General features: G+C 35.6%; 1 protein-coding gene across 1 annotated transcript in view; it reads right to left on the reverse strand.

Annotated features, from left to right (window-relative positions):
• Positions 1-12,545: 12,545 nt before the first annotated feature.
• IFT57 (intraflagellar transport 57) overlaps positions 12,546-27,601 on the reverse strand; it is a 30,041-nt gene continuing 14,985 nt past the window's right edge. The window contains 10 exon segments of the mRNA XM_032219781.1: positions 12,546-14,913; positions 15,603-15,669; positions 22,980-23,012; positions 23,014-23,043; positions 23,256-23,296; positions 23,299-23,338; positions 23,340-23,386; positions 24,541-24,580; positions 24,582-24,616; positions 27,451-27,502. Of these exon segments, the coding sequence (XP_032075672.1) occupies positions 14,732-14,913; positions 15,603-15,669; positions 22,980-23,012; positions 23,014-23,043; positions 23,256-23,296; positions 23,299-23,338; positions 23,340-23,386; positions 24,541-24,580; positions 24,582-24,616; positions 27,451-27,502 (567 nt within the window). The 3' untranslated portion in view covers positions 12,546-14,731.

Here is a 27,601-nt window from a genome sequence, read left to right on the forward strand (position 1 = left end):
TCATCAACAATGGCGTCTGATAAAGTGGATAGAGGAAGATAAATAGACCCAATCATCCACTGAGCTCTGGGCTGAGTGGAGACTTGAAAATAAATCTTCCCAAAGAAAGATCAACCTATTATTTATTTCAAGTAGAAATTTGTGAAATCAAGGTGCCTCCACCACCATTAAGTTCTTGATTATATCAGAGTTTCCATTTGTGTTCAAATGAATGGGCCCTTTCTTCACAAATCAAAACAGTTGGGGCATGCCAAAAAATTAAATGTGGAGTTAAGGTATGATTTCCTATGCCCGATATAATCATATTTCTTTTATGAAAACAAAGTTCTTGCTTCCGGCACTGTGATTGGCTTTGCGTTTTGTTTGCCTTTAAAAAAAAACAGTTAATTGGTAAAGCACACAGACTGTTCATTAAATATTGGGTTACCATATCTGGGCTGCAAAAGTTCAGACACCGCCAGATGGTGAGAGAGGGATGCAGAATATTCTAACTCTTTGATGCCATCAAGTAATCGCCAGGATTGCTGCAACCCAAATACAATTGTTGTTAGCTGCTAAGTCATGTCCGACTCATCACGATTCCATGGACAACATTCCTCCAGGCTTCCTGTCCTCTACCATCCTCCATAGTCCATTTAAGCTCATGCCTACTATTTCAGTGACTCCATCCAGCCATCTCATTCTCTGTCATACCCATCTTCTTTTGCCCTCAATTGTTCTCAGCATTAGGTTATTCAGTGAATCCAAATACAATAATCCTAATAAAATGCCACAATGGCTTTCTTTTTGAATTTGTGTCAAAGTATATACTGTGATTAAATGTTTGTAGATGATATGAATGATCGTTAGTTACTGTTTGACAGAGGAGTATAGCTAGATAGCATTAATAAGTATATCAGCCCACCTACAGCACCTTAGCATGATGACATGACAAAAGCAGCCTTTGTTTGAAGACTTAGAGCTTGTCTTAAACATAAAATATGAAGAGCTCTATTTCCAAGTAAATAGTGATGATTTTTCCTTAAAAAAATATAGGAATAAACTCAATATTTTCTTTTCAGAGTCAAATATCCTTTGACTCTGGATAGATTGTTCACAATCATAATTATCCTCTGATTATTGTACATGACCATAAGAAAAGCAGCCAGTGTCATAACATAACTGAATATTTGAAATTGTGAATAGCTGAATAGCTGAATATTTGAAATTGTCATGAGATGTTCACTCTATTCCTCGGCTATGCTTTTTATTTATGCTTTAGCTGAGTGTTTTCAAACTAAGCAACTAGCAACAAAGCTAGTTTTTTCTTGCAATAAGGCGTAAGGGTCAGCTCCACCAGGTACAGAGGTTATTTAATTGAAAGGTCATAATAACAAAATCTTGGGAGTCTGGTTGTTCTGTGTCTTACCTTTCTTATACCATGTGAATTAGGATGCAGTCTCTCTGAACTTTAGCTATGGTAAGTGTTCCCATTCCAGGCACAAGTAACCAGGCCAAAATTATCTGACTTTGGAAACATTATGTGAAGATCCAATTTCCTGTAAAAAAAAGTCTTAATGCTGGGAAAGGTGGAAGAAAAAAGTAGAAGAGATGACCAACAGCAAAGTGGATGGACTCCATTTACAGTAGTGATCAGTGCACTGTTGGGAGATTTGAAAAACCTGCTTAGGGATAGATCACCATGGAGAAAATCTATCTATGTGCTCACTAGGAGTTGAAAATGACTTGCTGGCACATAATCAATCAACCAATCAATCAATCAGTCTGTCTGAACTGCTCCTACAGCTTTCTGTTTGTTTTGGATTTAAGCCATATTTTTCTGTTCTTCACTTTAGTAACATATCTGACTCATCTATGTGGAAGTCAACTTACTTTTACAGTAAGTGAGAATTTTCTTCTTCTGAAATCATTATTGTTGGGAGTATAGAAGATCTGGGTTTTTAAATGTCTGCTCTAACGGGCCTATTCTTATTAAACCTGCTGCTAGAGGAAACTGACAAATAAACTCCTGCTTTCTAGAATTGATGAGCAATATACTGTGTGTCCTATGGTAACTAGCTAGCTGTCTCAACACCTCCTGGGCCTTATTATCGATTCCCCCCAAATTTATGTACAGCAGTTTGAGAGGGAAGGAAAAACCCTACTTTATTTCCATAATTAATTTTCAATGGCTGTATTAGTGTTTCACAAGGCAATAGTGTTGAAATATTTTACCTACGTTGTTTGTTACGGTAACAATCACATTGAATTTTATAAACTACAGGTTACTTTTTTTTCAAAAGACTAAGAGTCTGTGGGAAACAAATTATGTAAGGGGACTTGGGACTTTGTCCAAATGGCTGCCTCTCAGTAGGAACTTCCAAAAGACTGAACAGAACAGAAACCAAATTTGCTACAGGGGAAGAAGCTGGCCAAGAAAAGTTTAGGTTTGTAAATGGGCGGAATCCAGCTGGCTGCTATAGAAAAAAAATTTAAGAATATTTTTCTGTGGCAAATTTGCAGCTGGAAAATTGCTCAAGATGCTGGTAATTCCTCCATGGTCACCAGGACATGGGGTGAGGACCCCATGCAGCTCACTTCCTAGTGTGCACAAACACTCAAACATACCCATGCAACATGAAAAGGTAGTAGAAACAGAAAGGAGGATGAAATTTGTGATTTTTGTTACACAGAACAAATCAGACCCCTTCTATGGCATCTGGTAGTAAAAGGTTGAAAAGAATGTTGAATGCTTATGCATGTTTCCCTGATCTTTAATCACTTTCTTGCATAAGCAGCTGTTAATATCCTTGTTTAGTACCTTGTCTTAATTGTGCTACATCAGTATCCTTATTTCTTAGGAAAAAATACGCCAGACATTGTATTGATAATTTTTTTTAATTTCATTCACTCTTTACATACTCTAGTCCAGTGTTTTTCAACCACTGTGCCGTGGCACACTAGTGTGCCGTGACATAGTGTAAGGTGTGCTGTGGGAAAAACACTTTATATATAGTCAATATAGGCACAGAGTTAATTTTTTTTAACATTTTCTAATGGTGGTGTGCCTCGTGATTTTTTTCATGAAAAAAGTGTGCCTTTGCACAAAAAAGGTTGAAAAACACTGCTCTAGTCTACTAGATTTAAGTGCTGTTAAAACAGTCATCAGATTTCAGCAAATAGTCTGCATATATATTATGCAGTATGCTCTTTAGGGGGCTTGCAAATTAGATAACTAAACGGACATTAGTTCTGCCAAATCCCAACCACAGTGATTTCTAGTTCCCACATCTCTAAAAAGGATGGAAATTGGAGCCAAGTACCAGATTTTGCAAGCACTTTAATTGGGCTTTTTCTGATTCCCAAAGTATCAATGCTGCTATGCATACAGTTCCCTTCTGATTCAATGTGTCCATATCAGCTTGTTGCATGAAGGAGGAAGAGAATCATTCTGCCAATCAACAGATTAAGGCTGTACTGTATTTAAAGGAATCTGGTATTGGAGAACTAAGTTCCATTCTGCTTGGAATTTTATGCTTTTGATTTGAAGATCCTCTCTTTAGTTTTGATAAGAGTTGGCAGAACTTGCTTGGGAATTAAAAGTTGTCATATGGCCAAAGAAATACAGTCAAAGACAATGAGGCATCTAGAATTTGAAGAGATTTTAAGCCATGAAGATGTTATCAAGATAGTCATATAAACCACAGGAACATATTTGAAACCTGAAGCTTGAACATATCACCGTAGATACTCTTTTTTTAAAAAGTAAAAGCAGTCTTAGTCAGATTATGTTGGATTCATGATGCTGCAATGTAGCTTGCATTTAACTAGCAGTTAGTCAGTTAAGTTCTAACTAGCAGCACTTAACATGATGTATGATTGTAGCCATTGCAAATCATGTGCAGTATGAAGTGTATCTTCAGATCTCATAGTGAAGATTTTCATTTCCTTTCAGCTGCCTGACAACAATTTAGCCAAGTATTGTGGTATTGTGATGCTTTTGGTGAATGTTATGGATTCCCCCTCATTTTCTAACCATTCCAAATCCTTTATACATTCTTTTACCACTTTGGCCAACATTATTTGGCCTTGCAGAATCATGGTGTGACAAATATAGTTCTTTTTTAATGTTACTATTCTTATAGTTTAAAGTCTTGTCTTTGGACAAGAGCATTTGGAATGAGCATAATTTGAAATGATTTAATTTTAATATTGTCCCACATAAATTACATATTTCTTTTCAGATTATATTGGGGTCATGGTTCAAGTGTATTTTAAAAGAGGTTAAGCACAACAATAAAAGAAACAGATCTTTTGAATGCCATTCAACTATCTTAGGCTTCTGAAGATGTCAAAAGCCTGAAAACAATACAAAGTCAGTTTCACTGATTATTTCAAATAAGAAACAAAGAGACTAAAGGACCGAGGTGTTTTATAGATCCTGAAAAGTACAAATTTGAAATGAGTAGCAAACAACTATATTAAAGGAATTAGATTGGCTGTTATCATAAAACGTGCTTAACCAAGTCGCTTCCAAATCTAGTAGCTGCATTTGCACAAATAGCATTGAATGGATCATTTAAATAAATGCAAGGCTTAAGGCATTCATTTTGTCCATTAACCCTTCCAACCTTCCCAAAACATTGCCTCAATGACTATAACCCTGCCACCTCTGGAGGCATTTAAAAAAAAAAAGAAAATGTATGGTCCTCCAGCTATAGGAATAATAGCAATAGCAATAGCAGTAGACTTATATACCGCTTCATAGGGCTTTCAGCCCTCTCTAAGCGGTTTACAGAGAGTCAGCATATTGCCCCCAACAATCCGGGTCCTCATTTTACCCACCTCGGAAGGATGGAAGGCTGAGTCAACCCTGAGCCGGTGAGATTTGAACCGCTGAACTGCTGATCTAGCAGTAGCCTGCAGTGCTGCATTTAACCACTGCGCCACCTAGGAAACTAGTACATATCTTATTTAAGCCACTTTGTCTGTAGGCACAGCTGTACACCTTTTAAAATAAAAGTCTGAGAGTTAATTCATGAATAGAAGCTAATTTGCCAGCATTGTACCATACAAATAAATATCACAACTTTAAAAAATTGCCCTGAATCCAGGAAAGCTGGTGAATCCCAGCTATTGAAGATCAGATCAAGGCAAAGGAGGACAGATAAAGGAGAAGGGATTCGTAGTGGAAAGAAGGAAGGAGGGTGTGTTTGTCTAAATTTGATAGCCAGAATGCTGCATACATTTCCTGATCCAGATGAATCACAGAGAACAATACATTAACACAGAACAGACAGATAAGCACTTCTATGGGAAGAAATGGAATGCTTAGAGAATATTAAAATATTTTATAATTAGATTATAATTTTTTGCTCACAGTTGTTAACAATATATACAATTGGCTTGCATTAATACAGGAAAATAGTACTTAATTATAGGAATTGCTAAATAAACTCCATAAGTTTTATTGGGTCACAGTTTACCTCAGATAAAACACCTGAGTATAATTTAAGGATTTGCTTCATTAATCCATTTATTTTATGTGAATAAGCCGCTGTTTTTCATTCTTCAGAATAATAACAGAAGGTATTACAACTACTTCACTAATTGCATGAATCATTTTTCTCTCTCCTAGAGTTGGTCAATGACCCTCTGACTATTTATAACCAAAAGAGAAGATACAAGATTTTATTTAAGAGTCATTTCCTCTACCATGAGTGAAGCCAGAAAATGTTAATGTGGGGACACAGTGGTTAGAATGCAGCTTTGCAGGCTGACTCTGCCCAGTGCCTAGAATTCAATTCTGACCAGCTCAAGGTTGATTCAGCCTTCCAAAGTCAGTAAATGAGGCCCCAGATTGTTGTGGACAATAGGCTGATTCTGTAATCTTCTTAGAGAGGGCTGTAAAACATTATGAAGCGGTATGTAAGTCTAAGTACTATTGCTATTTTGAACAGAAAATGCTAACAAGTTTTTCTATATTTTTTTGCTGTGCAGATAAAGTTGAGCTGCAGTTGCTAATAGTAGTCCCCACTAACGGTTACATTGTTAAGGCTCCAGAGTCCTCATTGGTGAGTTGAAGATGGCTATTCAAAAAGTAGAATCCACCTTTGCAGCCATAAATAGGGAGCCAATAAGTGATTGGCTCCTATAACAGTCTCTGGATAAAGAGAGGATGTGAAATTGGCTAAGTTTTTCTCTTTCCAGATGCTCCTTGCAAAGAGACCACAAGACAGCAGTTTCTGGAGGGGGGGAATCAGGAGATGAGATAATTTGCCATAATTGCTCCAGATGCAAATAAGCCTTTTAAAGGAGGCTAAATTCACATTTCCCTGGTAGACACTTTTGGAAATTGCTTATTAATTGTTTCAAGGAAGTTAGACACCTTCACAGTGACAAGATTGCACCTACTGGGTGAGTGCCTTCAATCCTTAGTAAAAGAAAATGAAGATCTATACTTATAACCTTTAAGATTTAAAATAATTTAAAATAAACAGCAAACAACAAGACAATTGGCTATAGAAAGTTTTAAATAGGTTAAAATAATTTCTGTGGAATATTGAATTTTGAATAACAAGACTTAAATTATTTTTAAAAACTAAATACATATTTGTGGGAAACAAAAATTATTTTTTTATATTGGAGGCATAATAAGATACTGTAAATAACTTTAATAGCATTCAGATATACTGTAGAGGAACTGCACCAAGAACTGTGGCGTGGGTTTGAATCAATTATGTTAGCTATGTTCGTCTTTTGGGGAACGGTATGCTCCCAGAAGATGTTCTAAAAAAAATATATATGAAACAAAATCTACATGAGAACATGAATAAGATTTTGAATAAAAATGTTTCATAATATATAAAGAGAAAACAGGATAAGGCTGTAAACATTTAAGAAGATTTTTTTTTTAAGACAGAAATCTACGGTCACCACCTATTCTTGAGGCAGTTTCCTCACTTGGAAACTGGATGAACAGACCTGGAAATCCCCAGGCATAATCTTACACACTGAATACTTTTTAAAAAAAAAACATACCTAATTAAAGCAATGAAATAGGAATTTGAGAACACAGTTTAATTGCTGTAATTTACATAAAATTGAGATCTGGCTCTGAAAACCCGTATTCAGTACTCTGTACAAAGGTTTTTGAATACACAAGTTTGCAACTGATATATAACCACTCCAAATTGAATGTACAGCATTATTTTTAAGTCACCTTTGAACAACTAAATTTTCTCAACAGCTATATCAAAACGCCACACATCTGTCAGATTATATTTGCATCATGACATCTGAACCAATTTTGCAAGTTGCAGCGTATGAATGATGAAGTCCTATACACATGCAGTATCACTTGCCCCCATTGTAGACTTCTCACTGGTTCTCAATCTGTCATGGTTTTTATAAAATCGCCCATGCGCCTATATGATTCTGTAGGGTGGAGTGAATAGCCAAAACTTACTCAGAACAATGGAGCTCTTAACTTCCCCTCCTCCTGAATCTCACTCCTCCTTCTAGTTAGGGAAGACTGTGATTGTGTTTTGAGAATATATAAAGATCCTTTAGCCAGGAAGCCACTAAGAATTAATTCAGTACAGCTACAAATCTATACAGCTACATGATAACACCTTAACAATCTGATGACAGAACTACTTTAAGACCTTAAAAATGATGTATTACTGAAGACCTTCGTAAAAATGATGCATTAGATATTTTATTTATTCAGTATTATAGTAATGTATGACCTTTATTTTTTAAAAAACAAATTTAATTTCTCTTCTGCCCTTCAAAACATGTTGATTATAACATTTATCATCTCATTAAAGTTAATACGACTTAAGTTGGTCACGGTGACTAGTCATTTCAGCAATATTTTGCTTATGCCAGAATAATTTATTTGGAATACTGACCCATTATAAAGATGGCAGATTAAATCAGAATTGCTTTTTGTAACTGAAACAACTCCTATAAGCTGCCCCAAAGGGGTGGGGGGGGACATTTTTTTTTAACTTGAAAAGAAATACTAGATTTGAATCCTAAACCTTTTTATAAAAAAGGATGAATAGCACTTCTTGCCTGAAACTATTGTCCTGGCCATCTCATTCTTGTCCATCTTGTTTGTTCTTTCTATAATATAGTTTGCCTATTTTCCCTGTGTGTCCCTATCTACAAAATCACCACACTGACACCTTTTTCCTCTTGCTCCATTAGCTTTAAAAATAATACAAATTTACTGCAAAAATGCTTTCCCACTTGATAGCCTTGGTTCTATTGAAACCCTCCAGAAGAAAGGTGATAGGTAAACGGAGGAGGAAATGAATGTATGTGGCACATTTATGTTCCAAATTAACAATTGGATTTTTTTTCCTCCCGTTTTATGTGCTATCTTATTCTTCTCTGTCCATGAGTTCAAAATTGGATGGATAAATATATTGGGTTAATTGAGGATCAAATTAGAGCAAACTAAACCCGTTTAGTTTTAATTAATTAGAAATCAATGAGTTTCCCTGAAAAAGAACACTATTTAACCTGTTGTTCAAAATAAACTGGTCCATCCCTCAACGCTATTAGCATCGCTGGTTGTGTGTTTGAGAGGAAGGACATGAATAGCTTTTATATTTGTTTTTATTCTTCTTCCAAGCTTCCTAATTTGGAGATTTAATTATTTCATCATATTTATATTGTTTTGGTCTGGCTGTAGGTGGTTTCAGAAATAATAATTTGTGTTTGGATCAGAAAAAGACCAAAACATTTTAGTATTCTCACTTGGATAACAAGAAAAATATGTCTATCATCTCCATGTAGTACTTGCTAAAATCTGCTCATGATTTAATTTTATATAGAGCGGAATTTGATAGATTCCTACAAATCTAATGTCAATACTTCCCCTCTTTGTTGAGGAAAAAGCTTGATAACAGATAACACCATGGAAATTACAAGAATTTGCATCTACAAATTCTAGAAAGCAAATCTGTATGTTGAAGATTGTCACTTCCGTTATCATAGCTGTCTTTTAGTATTTGAATTCTAGACCTTTCACTCTTTTTAAAAAGTGTACTTTTTGTATTAAAAATATTTCTTTGAATACCAAATATTCTAAGAGTAAAATGTACACAAATGAAAATTAATTTTTCTAAATAAAGTTACAAAACACATGTGCCACAGGAATGTTTCCAAGAATTCCTTGCTTGTGAAAAATTCTTAGGTTATCGGGTATAATTTCATTTAGCCTATAAGTATTTTTAGCTCCAATAAAAATGGCAGAAATATGAGTGTCTAAAGAAAGAGCCAGATGGCATCAAAAGTTCATTCCAGTTTTGAATTTTACTATTCTTACTATACAGAGATACTTATGTTTCGTTTGTTATAACAGATGCTAAATAATAGTATATATTACAATATGGTAAAGCTCCAGTTGCTTTTAGCCCAGGAAAAACACCCATCAAATTTATGATATGTGAATTCACCATACTCTTATTCATAGCGTTTTGCTTGTATAGGCATATATTTCTAAAACATAAATATAGTGCAAGATAGAGTTAAAATTACTAGCTATAGATTATACAGGTAACAGAGATGCAACTGTCACAAAGGGACTTTAAATGCATAAGCAATTCTTACATGCCAATGATATTTTCCTCTTGGACAATGTGACTGCTGAGACATCATTACAATTCTGTACCAACTTGCATGACGATAGATCACATTAAGCATAATGGAACTTGCATCTGAGTAGGCAAAGATGCAGTTATCCAACCCTATTCAAAAGATTCAAAATTATTCATCCTGAAATATGAGTAATACTGCTTACCCATTAGGAAGAGATATGGGTATAGTCACTTACAAGAGAGCTAGGTAATTCACTAAATATTTGGAGGCGACCCAGTGCTACAAATGAGTGTGCCATAAAACAAATATGGGAGATGAAAGGATTGTCTTAGCTTTAGAAGTCATTTAGGGAGTGCTTTTTTCTCTGTTCTATCTTTTTTGAAACACAGTAGATATTTTGCGGCTCATGTTGTAATTCTATATTTCTTCTGACCTCAATTCATAACATATGTAATCAGATAAAGCTCTGGACTGGGAATCCCATGTCCCAAAAGCCTCCCATCCTTATCACATAATAAACTTTTTTAATGACAAATTATTCCAAAAGTTTTTATTATTATTCAAAACAATCTTTTTAGCAGAAAAATACAAAGCAGTTGTGAGGTTAACAATACCAGTCCTATATAACAATAGAAATCCTGAATGAACAAGTGGGAGGATTTAAGTAGGCAGATTTTTTTAAAAAATTGCTGAAATTAATTCAATTACCTAGCAGGTATTGTGGTTAAATCAAAGAAATGTTAATATGAGTAATAAGGAAAAATGAAGCACACACAGATAAATTATTAGCAAAGCAACACAAATGGCACTGCAAGATTTAGGTTGTCGTGGTTCCAGTTTGAGGTATCACAAAGCATGCTGAAAGAGAAAAGAACTAAAAGAGGCCCCTGTCTTGGGATTAACAATATAAATGAGTCCAGTGACAGTTTAAGATCCTTAACAGTTTTCAAAATCTTGTCCAAGGTGCAGGCTGTTAATGCTTGCCTGATTTTAAGATTAAACATTGCTGTGTTTGATAGAACATCGGGCATTAGTTGTACAATTCCATGTCAAGCTTTCAATCCATGTTGAACAATTGAGAATGGAAGGAAGGAGGAAAAACCGTGCAATTATCTATAGTTGTTTTAAAGTAAGAAACTGGCTTTGTACTGATCCCATTTCTCATTATGAAAAGGTAGTTGTATGCAATAAACCTTTTAGTACATAATAGGTAGTGATCATTTGAATTCAGCCCAAGTTACTGCTGATGAATTATTAGACTCCCTTAAACTCCAGGAAGTCTCTGAGAGAGAGAGTTTTATTAAGGCACTGAAGCAAAGGATACTTCATAGAAAGAAAACAACATATTTCATGTCCAGCATGAACTATATGCTTGCTGCAATGACTCTGGAGCAGATAAATGTTTCAAGGATCAGGACATCATCTATCCAAGAAGATTTAAAATAAAGCAGGAAGTATAACTGCAGCAGTGTCGATGCTCACTTTTCCTGGAAACTCCATGGTGTACAGTCGAGACAGCAGAATGAATCATGGGGAAAGTACAAGGAGGTTCCAGGAAGCAAAATTATTTAAGTTTAATGATTAGATGTGACAGATACTCCTTCTGGGCACACCTTAGTATTGCATACAAGACCTCTTTCATAGTTTCTGTAGAAGAAACAGGTATTTATTGAGAAATGAATGTGCCATTTCTCACCCTTCATCATTCTTCTGCATTCAACTTTGTTTCTGCAGGATTTCCCAATTCTTACTTTCATTTAACAAAATAGGTAGAAGCATGCACCCATACACAGAAATTTTTCTTTCTTTTTAGACACATTAATTTCTGCCCCTCCCAGTAACCCTATCTCTTTACTAGCATTGTTCACCCATTTTTCCCATTTTTGGTAAACATTATACCAAAGAACAATAATTCATTTGCTTCCTCTAATTTTTTTCAACTATTACTTATAACTTGGTATAATTAATACCATTTCTTCAATCAAGTTCTGAGTCATTTATGAACAATCAACAAGAATGGGGGGTGGTGGAATCTTTGGCTTACAACTGGTTGCTTAGAGATATTCAAAGTTATGACAGACGTACCTGGGGGATAACCTGGATTTGAAATTCCGATGCCCTGCCCCCCAGCAGTTGCATGACCACTTTCAGCATTCAGCTTCCCATAGTCATGTAACCGCATTTTACTTCTGTTTTTGCTGAAAGTTGCCATTTACTTCTGGTTTTTGGGAAAAATGATCCATATCAAACCACTGGTTTGCTTAACAATTGCAGCATTCGCTTAATGAACATGGTGACTTAACAATTGCATTATGGTGACCATGATGAGAAAACTCCATTAGAGTTATAAGTAGAGAAATCTCTGTAGCTGTTTTAAATTTTCAGATCTATATACCATGCTGCATCATATATTCTGCCTAACACTCACTGCAAATATTTGGTATTGTCCTCATACCAAGACTACACATTCATTTACATTCTCAACCAATCATCACTCTAACTCATCATAAGCTTTCTTTAACACGTTTTCTATACATCACATTTAACAACCAGGGATTTATATAGTATCCCATCAAACTCTTCGTTCAGGAATGAACTATTGCATATGCTTCACTTCCATTACATATCATTCTAATTACTTCAGCAAGCAACCCCAACTCCATATTCAGGCAAAACATTCCATAATTGAAGTTTATTTTATCACACAATTTCTCATACAAAATTTATTACACATATAAGCTTTTCATATATTTTAAAATTATTTGTTAAAAAAACTATTATGCATATTCTGTACTTATAATAAACTGCACAGCATTACTAACATTTTTGCTCACAATCATTTATTATCCCCCCTCTTTAATCATAATTTTGCAAAACATTCTTGAGGACAATTAATAAGATAATTCTCCATTAGTTTTTGTATTCAGTCTTGCTTCTTTTCCATCTATATAGGAAAAATAAAGGCAGTCTTCCAATTATCACACTTACAATTTTCATACACATGCTAAAAGAATTGCATATACAATTATATAATTATACCTGCTTCCTTACTATTTTTCAACATACCTACAGCATTTATGATTTCCCTTTTTCCTTGGATACTCACACGTACATTTCAGTTCCACTCTTTAGCTTAACATCATCATCCCTACAGGACAAATTTCTAAAATACTTCTTGAAGTATTTTCAAATTTCAGTTTTATTCTAAATCATTTTTTTTAATTGCAATTTCTCTGCTGGAGTCTCCTTGTTGACCTCTGTTAATCTCTATTTTCTCTCTTAAAATACATTGTGCAATCTATTTCACCCACATTTTTCCAGCCACCATCCTCTTATATTTTTTTCATCCATTGATTTCCTCTTTCACTTTATCATTCACAGAAGTTCTTTTCATGGCTCATGTGTGAATACATGTGAACACATTTTTATTCTGTTCCAAGCAGCTTCCACATTGTTCTTTCTTTATATCGTTTCAATTGTCTTAATAGTTTTACCTATAACACCAATACTTTCTCTTCCTGCAGCTGTCCTACTTCCAGTCTAGTTCCTTTCTTTTCTTTTCTTCTATATCCATGTTTCAAGATCTGCTCTTATAGACCTGCATCCTACTAAACTCTTGAGTCTCAGAGAAAAGTTTACTTTCTTGAGACCAGATAGCTGGTTTGGAGAAGCTAATAAGAAACAAACCAAAAATCGTGGAATGATAGCACTCCTCCACTCCCAGAATGACTACTTATCTATTCTTACAAACCTTTGTGACTAGGGGAACTTTCAAATTAGCCAATGAAAAGATAAAGTAATGTACAAATATGGTATTGAAGAAACACATCTAAAAAAGAAGAATGGGGGTGGAGAGGTGATAGCAATACTGAGTATTTTAATTATTGCTTGATTACCAGATGTACTTCCCTATGGTTGTGTAAATAGAAATTTCCCCCAAGTTTGAGTCAACAAAAAAGTATGTTGATGTCATTTTTACTGCCACCATAGCTGATTTAAAGGCCATCAGTTACTGAGATTACAGATTGTGTCCTTACAGGTTTAATGAAGGACAGCTTCAAGGCACTAATTGGTCGATTCTTCAACTTCTTTTCTCTTTGAGTTACTAGTTGGCAGAAAAAACAATCAACAATCATTCTCCACTTATGAGACACAACTCGGGATTCCACATGCTCATCTGTTTCATCTTGCAAACCTCCTATACTATATCATCTAGCCCAGGGGTGTCAAACTCATGCCAACACATCGTCGTCACATGACATATTGCAACTTCCCCCCCATTGCTAAACCGGCATGGGTATGGCCAGCATATGACACATCCAGTGCACAGGCTACAAGTTTGATACCCCTGATCTGGCCAGATGGTTTTCCCCTCATAGGACTAGCAATTCTAACAAAAGAAAACAAAAGAAAACACAAAACAAAATAACCTGTCTATTGGGATGGAGCTTGCACTGAGATCTACAGATATATACTAGGGCCACCAAGTGACCATCAAGACCACTCCCACCAATACTGAGAAGTCACTAGTATATAAAAATAATGCAAAACCTACACCCTACTAGCACTGATGTTATTTAGTTTGGCAATAAATATCCTCAAGAAAACAATCAAGCTCTGATCTAAAATCTAGTATATGATTAGGTTAGAATCCATTACAGAATATAGACATAGACTATAATGCAATTAACCAAACTAGGTAGTTCTTGAGCAAAATCAGTTTTCTAGTAATTTCCTAGCTCAAAAACAGCAAAGTACAAACTGGATGAGACAGAACCTGATCTAGTCCATAAAGTTGTGATGGCTCATTGTCTTAGAAAAAGGAAGGCAAACTTGCTGGTTTTTACAGTTAGATGTTTTGCAATAATTTATTTTTGTATAGGATTTTGCTTTTGAATAGTTTTTCATTTCAATGCAATGCAATCCAAAACTTTTAATATACTATATACTTGTTAAAGTATTTTCTCTCCACATGTCCAGACACACATACATACAAAAACACACACACAGTAGGTCTTGATTGTAAAACATAAATCTTTTTGTTTATATACACAGCAATAGATTTGCAGCATGACATACATAAATGCAAAAATATATTATGTACAAAATTTTATTAGCATAGCATTTATTTTAAAAATTAGTAAGTACCAACAATTGAAGAATCTGGAATTATAGTTGCATGCATGTCTCTAGTCATATTTGATTTTTCTTTCAACTTTGATTGAAGTAATGTGTGTTCCACTACGCCAATTCGTATGTCCATCTGAATGGTTTCTTGCTTCAGTTTGGTTAAAGCCTGTTTTATCTTCACTAATGGAGCTATTAAAGGAAAATGTAAAAAAAGTACATTTTTTTTCTTTGTTTACTGTACAGTTATTAACCCCTACCCCCACCCCCGGTGATTCAATCTTTTAACCAAGAGAGCTAAATGAACAGAAGAACAACAATATTATGGAATCGTTTTATAGATTGTCATTTCATATCAAACCTACTTATTAAACATAATGTATTTTCCATCTTCATGACATTTTAGATCCAAAGATATATATTAAAAATGTACCTATATTCCCAGTATTTACAGAGATAACACAGAATGTTCTATTTGAAAAATGCCTGCATATTATCTCACTGTATTTTTATCAACTTTATTTACTTTTATCAATGTCTTCAGAATTAAGTAACCCTCCCAATCTTAAAAAAACTACAAACATGATTCAGCAATAAACAAGAAACCTGCTACATCTTAATTCCAGACAGCATTTAGGTTTGTGGAGATATAAAAATAGAATTAAACTGCATCCAGTATCTTCTATTTATCTTTTCACAGCTGAATAGCCTATTTTTGTACCAGTTATACAAATTAAAACATCCCAAAAGGCAGCAGTGTCAAAGCATTTCTATTATGTTGCCAAGAAAATAGTCCAGGTGTCTCCATCAATAGTAAATACATTGAGATATTTTCCTATATTTTGGAAAAAATCTCAAGGAAAGATCTCAGAATGCCTTACCTCCATCAGTCATACTGCTTCCCTTTTCTTCCATTTCTTGTTTTACTTTCTCTAATTCTTCAGTAATCTTAGACAAAAAATAACAGGTTATAATTCTTTCACTTTGAAGTTAAGGATACCTCTTTCTCTTCTACACAGAAAAACATATGTTTCTTTACACTATTACCGTATTTTTCGGAGTATAAGACGCACCTTTCCCCCTCAAAATAGGCTGAAAATCTGGCTGCATCTTATACATCGAATACAGCATTTTTTTGTCTCTCGAAGCCCCGGCCCTTCACCAAAATGGCTGTGCATAGCTTTTAGGCGGCTTTCAGAGTCCTGGGGGCTGGGAAGGGCATAAATGAGCAAAAAAAGGACCGTTTTTGCTCAATTTTGCCCCCTCCAGCTCCACGGAGCACTCTATAAGCCTCCATGAAGCTATGCATGCAATTTTCCTGACAAAAAACGGGCCCGTTTTCATGAAAAACGGGCCATGTTTTGCTCATTTTTGCCCCACCCTATTACAAGTACCCCAAAGGCTATTCATGCTTTTTTTTAAAAAACAGGCCCGTTTTCATGAAAAACGGGCTGCTTTTGGGAGGTTTGCAGAGTGCAAAAACTCCCCCCCCCCTTTGGAAAGCTCTTTAGTTAGAGTGATTGATGAGAATTAGATTGATCAAGTGCTGTGCCAGCAGAAATAAAGTCTTAGGTGCTGCAGATTGTCAATGATTTCCTTCTCTGGCACATGGTTAAATACCCCTGGAAACATCTACCTACTCTCTCTCTCACCCTACTACCTACTGTATCCCTCTCTCTCTCTCTCTCTCTCCCCCTCCCTACTGTATTTCTCTCTCTCTCTCTCTCTCCATCTACCTACGTACCTACCTACTTACTATCTCTCTCTCTCCCTACCTACCTATCTACTGTATTTCTCTCACTCTCTCTCCCTCCCTCCCTCCCTCCCTACCTACCTACTTTTTTTAAAAAAAGCCTCTTCAATTGCCTCTTGGTGTGTCTTATACTCCGGTGCATCTTATACTTCAAAAAATATGGTAAATTGTTGTTGGAGTTAAATTGACTCCCTTTTGCTCTGTGAAAATTCCAGTCTAATATAAAAGTCTTATTGACATCACAATTCAAAAACAACTGAGGTTCCCAAAAGTCAACCTACATTCTTCATAGAGCAAACAGAAAAACTAAAAATATAAAACAAAGCAGAATGATTAAATACTAAACTCATTGAACATAATTGGAGTATAGTCCCCACTACACAGACCAACACAAATAAGAAAACCAGTGCTAAAATTGCACTGTGAAAATTCTAAAACAGGTTAAGGAAATCATGTATATTCTGCTGGGTTCAAAAGAAGAAAAAAGTAATTTTTTATTTAAAACGTGCCTGGAGGCTGTGAGGGTCTAGATAAGGAAGAAGAAGCTTTAACTTGAACAGGGTCCAACTTAACTCTAGGAATACTGGGGAGGTGAGTTTGTGACCCCAGGATCCAAATCTGGACACTTTCCAGATTGGTTCTGAATAGGGCTTTACTTCCTCACTCAGACCTCTAGGCAATTTTAGGGGTCTTCCTGAACTTTATATATTGCCTGAATAACAGGTGGAGAACATGGCCAGGAGAGCTTTGCACAACTTTATCTTGTGCTCAAATTGTAATCATTTCTAAATTATGGGGCCCTGCTTATGGTCATTCATGCATTGGCCTTCTCCCAAATAGATTTCTACAACATGCTGTACATGGGTTTGCCCTTGAAGACCATCCAGAAGCTGCAAATGACCCAAAATGCATCATGACTGGTATTACTGTATCAATATTAACCGTTCACTACACCTATGTAACACTACTATTTCATGAGCTGAACTAGGTTCTAGTGGACCTCTGGTTACAATTCAAGGTGCAGCCTCAGCACAGTGTTATAAACAGTAAGGAAGATGATCTTGATAGAGGTATGTAGGTTCCATTGTAAGGCAAAAGAGGCTGAAGCATTTTTAAGGTCCATAATAAGATAATATTTGGAAGTGGCTTAGGCAGATGTTTCTCTAATTCACATAAGTATAGAAAGGAGGAGGGAGTACAGCACAATCAGGTTTGCAATTTTTTTTTTATTTGATATTCTGAAATAATACAAATATGTTTCCTACTCATTTGAAAACTTTATGGACCTCGACTTGTTTTATTTTCTCTACTTTTTTCTTCTTTTCTGTGTTCTCAAAAACCAAAAGTGAGAAGCAGATCCGGTAAAAAAAGAACCAAGTTCTGTTTTGAAAATCATCTCCAACTAGTAACATTCATCTCTAAAGCTGTTTGTTACTAAAGAGTAAATATCTGGGTTCAAATATCACACTAAAACATGAGGTGCTTTGTTTAAGTTTGCATTCTGTAAACCATACACAGCCTTTTAAAATTATATTTAAATTTTTAGAGCACAAGATGGCCATGCTTACAAATGGCTACAATAAGGGTGTGGCCTATTGCAAAATATTTATTAATGAGAAATTAAAAGAGAAAGATAATTGCTCACCATCTTCTCTATTACCTGTTTACCTGCCACTGTTTAACTTGGCAGATGGCCATACTTTCAATCAGAATAGTGGTGATGTTTCATTTTTATGTTATAAGTCTTTCTTTAGAGTCAATGTGATGCCCAGAAGATTAAAAGAATTAAGATGATATTTGAGGCTAGACTTTGCAGAATGCATATTTCCATTTCCTTTTTTAATTAATTCTTTTAAAAAATGAGGTGAGGCATGGAGCATACATATCAAGGAACATGTCTGAATCAAACAATATTCCACAAGATTACACAGAACTTTGAGGATTGTATGAAGTCAAACACTGAAGACAGTAAACCATGATTCATAGTTTGGTCTAATATGTGAAGCAGACATCTAATATAGTCCTTGACTTATGACACAATTGAACACATTTCTGTTGCTAAGCAAAGCAGCTGTTAAGTGAGGTTTGCCCCATTTTAAAACCTTATTGCCACAGTTGTTAAGTTAATCACTGCTGTTGTAAAGTAGAACAGCTGTTAAGCAAATCTGGCTTCCCCTTTGTTTGACAGAAAGTAACAAAAGGTGATGATCCCAGGGCAGTGCAACTATCATTAATATATGCCAGTTGCCAAGCATCCAAATTTTGAACACATGACCATGGCGATGCTGTAACAGTCATAAGTGTGAAAGAATGGTCTTAACTCACTTTTTCCAGTGCTATTGTAACTTCGAATAGTTACTAAATGAATGGTTATAAGTTAAGGACTACTTGTAGTTTCACTCAAATACAAACAGCACGAGTGTTGGAACACAAGAGATGGGAAAGCCACTAGAAGCCAAAACTGTGAAAAATATCAGCAATAGCAGCTTGAGGAAGGAAATTTTGTACTTTGAGAGACTAACATCTGGCTGTTGCTGTTGTAGCAGCCTCTACAACCTGGCACAATCCTGAATGTCAAAAGCGCAGTAAGTAGCTAGAATATCCGCAGTCTAAGAGAAAAAAAAGACCATTATCCTTCCTTAAGTAATGATTGTCTGTTTTCTTATCTCTTAGATGCAGTATGTGCTGTTGAGAATTTGTGTTTATAGGAGGGCAAGAGATACTCAAGTTACATTATGCATATATACATAATGTCGGTAGTTTTGCTTTTTGATTATTTTCAGTAAAGTAGATTCCCCAAAGTAAATCTGCCATTTGGCAAGATGCAGTGGCCAGTTCAAGTGGGAGACAGATAAGGATTACTTAGCTACCACAACCACCTCGGAGCAAGGTATTCCAGCTGGCAAGAGACTGTGGGTGGAAAGAGCAGTATTGCTATGGCAGCCAGCCAAGTCAAACAGATGGAGAACAGGCTGGCTGCAGCAGCTCTGGGTTTTTTATGCCATTCTGCCTCAATGCTTAATAAAGTAAACATAATTTAAAATCAAGTGAAAATGGAAGAGGGTAAATGAATCACACTCAGACAACTGACCCTTGCTGAGGAATACATAACTATGACATATTAATTTTTTTAAAACTCTCATATTGCAAACTACCCTACTGAAGCCCACAGCAATCCAATAAACCTAGGAAGGTATATGAAGAACTATTGAATACAAGATGATAACTAAAGTTGAAGAATTACAGAAACCATAGTTAATATATTCTGTCAAGTTTATTATAACTGAAACAGAGTTCCTCATTGGAAGGATAAAATTACTTTAAGTTGGAAATGTATGAATAAGCAGAGCAAGTGGTTCCATAGCCAAAACAGCACTGTTTCTCTGAATTTCACATGCAACAGCAATAGCACTTAGGCTTATATACAGCTTCATAGTGCTTTACAGTCCTCTCAAAGTGGTTTAGAGAGTCAGCATATTGCCCCCAACAATCTGGGTCCTCATTTTATTGACCCTGGAAGGATGAAGGGCTGAGTCAACCTCGAGCCACTAGGATCGAACTCCTGACAGTGGGCAGAGTTTGCCTGGAATACTATATTCCAATCACTTTGCCACTATGCAAATCTATGATGGTAATTATCATCTTCAGGGTTTTTTTCACAGGATGGTTCCTACAAATTACAAATCTGCTTTAATAGGTCATATTTATAATGGCTCTGTTAAAAAAATACTTTATATCCAAGGTTTCCTTCTTCTAATGACATAATTAAAACATGGGTATCTTGTTCAATTCTTAATTCATAAGAATAATCAACAATACAAAGTAGATAAATGAGAAAAGTCTATTATATAAATTGATTTGATTCTGATGAAATAGTCACCAGAGGCCCTGCCTTTTAGTCATGTAAAGTTATATACTGTACATTCATTAATTTAATATTACGATCTTATAAAATTCAAATTATTTGAAAAGGAAAACCAGTCATTCATTTATCCTGAATGATTTCACAGAAGCAGAGTACAGTAAATCATTTAATTGAGGTCAGTGAACTGGCTCAGGGAGAACTGACAAGTGGAATTCTCAGTGTCCATTCAGAGTGCTCTAAATTTCAAATCATACAACTTATAACAAGTAAGCGTTCATGAATACTTCAGGATAAACCCATTGCTTATTTTTAATCAGGCGTCCCCAAGTTAAGACATCTAAATCTGTCACAAACATGCTAAATCACCACATACTATGTACTTAAGTAGTGGCCCAGCACCACTATTTTAATATAATGAAATTTTATGATTTATAAGATTTATATGCTGCCTATCTTATACAATATAACCTTGGGCAGCTAATGGGGAAAACATCCAATATAAATTTGATAAAAGATACACGCAGAAACCTCACACAATTAAAAACCATCATTTTCTAAACAAGGCACCATAATAACCTCACACTAATATACATATGCTGGGTCAGCTCATATGCTGACTCAGCACCTCAGCAACAGTATATATTCATGGTCTTTTCTGCACTATGAACACATTTAGACTCAAATAACTTTCAGATGTTAGTTCAAGCATACCTCATCCAGTGTGGGCTGGGAATGATACTCGCTACCAACAACTAAGTGACGTTGCATGGTGGTGGCTCATCACCCCAAACTGCAGGAGAACTTTTTTCAGTGGCTTCATACAGAAATTACCACATGTTTGGACTATAAGACCCTCCGGACTATAAGAAGCACCTAGCTTTTGGAGAGGAAAACAAGGGAAAAGAATCTGCCTCTCCCTCCCAGCATCCATCCGGTATTCATCTGTCCTGTTTGCCGCAGCCCATTCGCCATTTGCCATTCACCACTTCCCATTCGCCACTGCCCATTCGGAATGGCCCATTTGCCACAGCCTATTCAGTACAGCCACTTTGCTCCTGCGCCCATTTGGCATGGCCGCAGCCTGTTTATTAGCAGCGCAGCCCATTCTAGAATAGCTGATCAGCGCCACACCAACCCCCTCTTCTCCGCAATATTCAGACTATAAAATGCCCAGACCTTTCCACCCACATTTCTACCCAGTGGTACCCTTTACTGGAACAAACATGATTCCAAACATCACAGCTCATGAGTACAGCCCAGAAATGGCCACTGATGAGCAGAACTACTAACTCCCAGTCCATGCAGTACCAGGGTCAATGATATTTAATCTGCCAAAAAGCATAATGGGACCAAGAGAGATGAATTTTCCTATGAAGAGGAATGTTATCCACCAGGGCGACCAATGCTGTTTCTATCCTATGACCAAATCTGATTACTTATTACTGACAGGATTATCTGTAGTTGAATGCCACATTAACAACAACCTTCCTCTTAAAAAAATAAAGCTTGGAAACTAGGAGAAAGTTGTCAAACATAGCTGGGTTAAGGGAGGTTTTAAAATAACTAGGTTTAGGAAGAAATTCAACTTTAAAAAAAAAATCATAATCCCTCTTCTAGAGAACACTGACTTTTTTCCTGATCCAGCTGATCATCCTTCACCAAGAGTCTGAAGGAATCAGCTGAACATGGAACAAAGTGACAGGTAGTAGAAATCCTACTACAAGGGATATTAACTTCTCTGGAATCAATAAGCTCAAATAATACTGGATAACAACACAAGATCCTATTTCATGTCACATTGGATTAGTTGCTCAGAAATGCTTAAAATCAATCAATCACTAAACATGAAGTCTTCTCCCACACTGCCTTCCCTAAATGATCCTGATAACATGAAGAGAAACCAGGTAGGAATCTTTGGATGCTAAAAGTATAAAGAACCAATGTTTTGCTACTCTTATTACAATTATGGAGTCTTGAGGCTTAAGCCTTATCAGAGCTTAGTTGCAACCACTTCAGATTTTATGCTACCATTACTCTGGGGCATCTTTTCAATTCTTTCTTTCTTTCAGTGCAATAAACATATGGGATCAATAATTAAGCAGAAGACGTAAAGGACTAATTTTACTGAATATGCTGATTGTTTCATATTCTAAAGGTTGACTAAATGTGAGATAGAACTGCTTGCCAAATTGTCAGGAAAATTTGCAAACCACCCTGGGAAACCATTGGATGCTTAAGGGTGATCAATTTGACCATGCAAAAATCCAGAAGAGCCATGAGATCCCATTCCCAAAAAAGAAGCAAATCTCAATACTGCAAAGGACATATATCACTAGTCTCTATTTCCAGATTGATCTGCTTAGATGATAATATAGCAGATCCCACTCACACGTCACGAAGCTGAGATTACTTGGAAGAAGCCCATAGTTGCCATGGAGTTCTTGAACTCAGAAGCTGTGCCAAAAACACCCTCCCAGTGGTTGGAAAATGAAGTCCCATGGCTATGAATTTCTACCAGATTTTTGGAAATAACAAATCCCAATTGCCACAATTACACTATTATTTTCACCATATTTAAATTTGAGGGGAAACACATATGTGTTCACTTGATTGATGTAATACTAAGATAAATAAGTGTACCTCAGACAGAATTCTTGTCCTCTCTGTCACACCCACCACTTCCTTGCTGATATTTCTCTTTAGCCTGTTTGGGGGAAGGGAAAAGAAGAAATATTACAAAATATTTTAATCAAGTGTAGAATTTCTATGAAATGTCTCCTTTCACAGGACAATGCTAATGTGAACTTTTGCTATATTTTTATGAGTTGAGTTATAATATAAATATAAAATATAATACAAAACAATCAGCTCGCATAGCAGCAGCACAATACTGTAAAAATACTTAAAAGTAATTACCTCACTCAAAGTGCCTGTGCAGAAACGATATTCTTGAACCAATGCTCCAGCTGATTGTTAATATACTTTTCTCTACTGCTAACCCTTTTCCAGAGTTCTGCTGATTTCATTATGAAGCTTGTCAGATAGCCCTGTAAAAGTTGACACACATGTTAGTCACTGAAATTGATTGGGATCTAAAGTTCTTCTGACTGTATCAACAGTTCTAACATGTCCAATGGAATTTCTTTTAACACTTTTTTCATTTGAACATCCGCCCATGTTCCATGTCTACACAGGCTTTGAAAACTCTACCAAGTTTAAAATCTTACCTGCAGCATTAGAGAAATACAAACACAAAGAACATTTTAGAAAGTCTTTGGAACATAGTAACACTGTACTGAAAAAGATATTTTCAATTTGAAATACTGAAAATATCCAACACTGGATCCCAAGTACTTACTGCTATTTTTCTATACCGTTTAACTTTACTTGTATCAAGGAACATAAAATAAATCCTAACACTAAAACCAGGGTAAACACTTTAGTTTCTCAATTATTTGCAATTGGAAAGTTTAAATAATGAAATGGGATGTACGCTGTTAGACCTTCTGAGTCATTTAATTATGAGTGTAAAATAATTATCACTGTGCACCTGGACTCTGTGAACACTTTTGTAGCCTCAACAATTATTCATATTGTTGTTCTACTTAAAGCTAAATCAATGAATACTCAAATTAAAAAAGGTCGTGCAACTGTCTGTATCTCAGAATGAGAGCTAACAGTGTACAGTTGTACAATCCTCATCTACTTTTCATAGGTGTCCAAACTTAATATTAAATTTAATTATTATGTATACTAAGGTTTTACATCTTAATATAGGTCACCGCCTTCACCTCTAGCACCATTTATGATTACCAGCTAATATCTCTTAGAGGGAAAAATGATAATCTCAAAACAGTGCAGAAAAACTCATTTGAAAGAAAAATCTCCACACATGTGATCAAACCCAGTTACTTACAAGTCTTCTAAAATAGGCATCATTTAAAAATAGCTTGTGGCAGAGGCATCCAATTCAAAAGAAAAGAGATGCCTGGGGAAAAATACTTTTTATTCTTTAGAATGGTTTCAGAGAAAAAGCTAATGTTTTAGGCCTTGGAAATCCTTGATGGAAATAATGTAACAACAGAATGTTGTCACAATAATTTTGTAATAATGTAACAACATACTACAACTAATTAATAGATGCAGTAAGCTGAATTGCTGTAATGTCACTCACAATGTCACATTGAATTACACATCAGACTTACACGGGTATCTTTTAAAGCTGATTCAATTCCATCTTGGGTGCTGATGCATTTGATCCACGTGGATCTCCAATCCTAAATAAAAATTTGAAAAATTTTAGAATTTGGAAAGAACTACTAAACAACCCAAAGAAATTAACATCACCAAAATCCCTTCTAAGTATGCAATTCAGATGAAAAACAGGTTTTGAACTGCTGGATAAAGTTTAGAAGATGCCCAATGGACCATAGCAAGAAATTCAATCAACTATCACTGAAACAACAGTTGAATATACCATACAAGGAACCAGAAAAAATGCAAAAGTGCCTCTCAGATGAACCATCAGAATAGCCAAGCAAAGAAAAGCAGTTAAAGCAATGCAATATAAGAGGAAGCCAGATATTGAATACAGATTTCCAAAGAGCAGCAAGGAAAGACAGCAAAGTTTACTGGAACCCGAATTGCAAGCAGCTAAAGGAGGAATGTATGAAGATTCATGCCAAGAATGCATTTGTGCAAATCAAAAGGATTTGAACACCATTTACTACTAATAAAAGCATCATCAAAAAGAAGCAAGGGAAATAAAACTGTCTGACCAATGATGTGTCAAGAATAGATAGCTTCAGAAGTGGCACTCATGACCATATTACAAATCTATCCTAGATCACGGGGAAAAAATCTCAAGAAACATGAAGCCTTTGACTATGTCAATCAAGACAAGTTGTGGAGAGTCCTAGAAGATTTGTGGATTACAACACATCTGTCAAGTTGGTATAGTTGCTGTACACAAAACTAGAAAATTATTGTGCCATATGGAAACACGTACTGGTTCAAGGTAGCGAAAGGAGAACAGCAAGGTTGCATTCTTTCACTTTTTAAATTCAAAGTAGGCTGAAGTGATCATGAGGAAGCTGGGATGGGAAGAATTCAAATCAAAGTAAAAATTGGATAAAGAATCACTAACAATTTTTGATATGCTGATGATATATCCTCTTAGAAATCAAAGTTCTGAAACATCTGATCAGAACAATTAAAGAAGAAAACAAGAAAATTTGTTCTCTTCCTGAACATCAAAACAACAAATACATAATCACTGCAAAAATGGAAATGACAAAATAAAATTGACATCAGCACATCAGCCTGGAACTTAAGTGCAGATTAATTTGCACAACTGTGTCATAAATTGGATCATGAAAAAAAACAGTCTACTTGTTTGAGCTGTGGTGCTGAACAAGAAAGATGATAAACAAGAAAGAATGTAAAACCAACATGTTGCTGGAATCTTAAATTCATAATTCCACCTTACTTATTTGGTTAACAACATTTTACATATCCCAACATTTCTCCATGTAACATGGTACAGGTTTGCAAGAAAAATCTTTAATATATAGGTGCCGCAATTGACTACTCAAGGTGCACACTTTAAAGATGACAAGTATAATAATAGTAACAGGAAGTCACATAATTTAGCAGAAATGTTCTGATTAAAATAATAATTGAAGGTGTGGAAAGGCAGCAAGAAAGAAATTGCAATACTTGAATAAACTGAATAAAGTGTAATCTCTTTACCATCTAAAATAATAACTACTGATTTCCTAGAATATACTCTGCAAGCTGCAGTTATCCACTGACTGCGCTAACTGATAGCTTGAGCAATCACTATTTTTTCTGCCTGCATTGATTGTAATAACGATGGGCAGCAATGAAAACTTTAATACTGCATGCCAAAACACAGGTCACATTTTGACACACACAATAGCAGCAATGTGATTTAGTAATTTCCTTGATATATAGAGAATAATTCAAGTACTTGATTTCAACACCCCACAGAAAAGAGAGACATTACAATACGAGAGAGGAGAGTATTGAATGAAGTGAGCAAAAGCTGAATTGCCAATGTTGATTAGAAATAAATGGAAGAACCAGAATAAATGGAATTGATACATTAAGCATAGTTAGATGGAGATGAAAGGTTATGGGTGAATGTGTAAAAACATTCAATTAAGAGGGCTCCAATAAAGAGTCAAGCAAGTACAAACAAACAAAAAACATCTATAGGTAAACAGCATAAAATAGTAGAGTTAAGACATGGTTCAATAGAATATATCAGGCAAAGATGTAATCTTCACTTAACAACCATTTGTTAATGAGAGTTTGAAGTTACAAAGGTGCTGAAATAACAGTAGTTATGGCAGATCAAAATCTGGGCACTGGGTAGCTTGTTTGCATTTACAATCAACAGTGTATGGCTCAACTTTCCTGCATCTACCTATCTCCCCCATCTCTGCCTTTTTGTCATCCTGCAATCCTACCACCTGCCCCCAGCTGACCTTCACTGTTTTCTTCTGCCACTGCTGACTGACTGACCCTTCCTGAATCAGAGGGGGCTTGAGCGGAGGTGAGTATGACAAGGCAGGAAAAAGTGTAAGGTCCTCACCTAATGGTGGTGCACTCCTCATCTACTGACCACAACTGGACTACTAGAACTGCTGTCACTAAGTGGTTAATCACATAATGTTTGCTTAACTGATGAAAATTCTGTTCAGTTATGGTTGTTAAGTGATCACTACCCATACATAGCACCCATGGGAAATCAGTGAACCTTGTAAGCGGCCCAAATGAGTAGATCTTAGGCAAATTAGTACATCAAATCCAACATGTGCTGCTTAAGAATACTTCTGGTATTTTCAAATCTTAAAGAATGAATTTGGGGAGTTAACAGTGAAGAAGATTAAACAACAATTATGGTAGGTGCAAACATGATTTGATTCCAAACATTAGTACATCAAGTTTTTCCTGAGGGGAAACTGATGGAACTGAAGTTAAATGAAACCATCACATTTGACACTCATAAATTTACATGCCTTCAGTTGTTATGAAAGTTAGGGTACCTAAATGTTATCTTAATGCTTCTAAAATCTATTCACACTCTGCACAGCTTTCAGTAGATCTTTGTGTTCATCAATTGCAGCAGGTTTATTCTGAATAATAAATTCTTTATTTGTAGATTCTTACCTATGCTAACTATCTGATATTAGTCAAGGATAAAGTGCCTTTATTTAATTACTCTGTTTAGCAGA

The sequence above is a fragment of the Thamnophis elegans genome, chromosome 6 (genome assembly GCF_009769535.1).
Source record: "Thamnophis elegans isolate rThaEle1 chromosome 6, rThaEle1.pri, whole genome shotgun sequence".
NCBI lineage: Eukaryota > Metazoa > Chordata > Lepidosauria > Squamata > Colubridae > Thamnophis > Thamnophis elegans.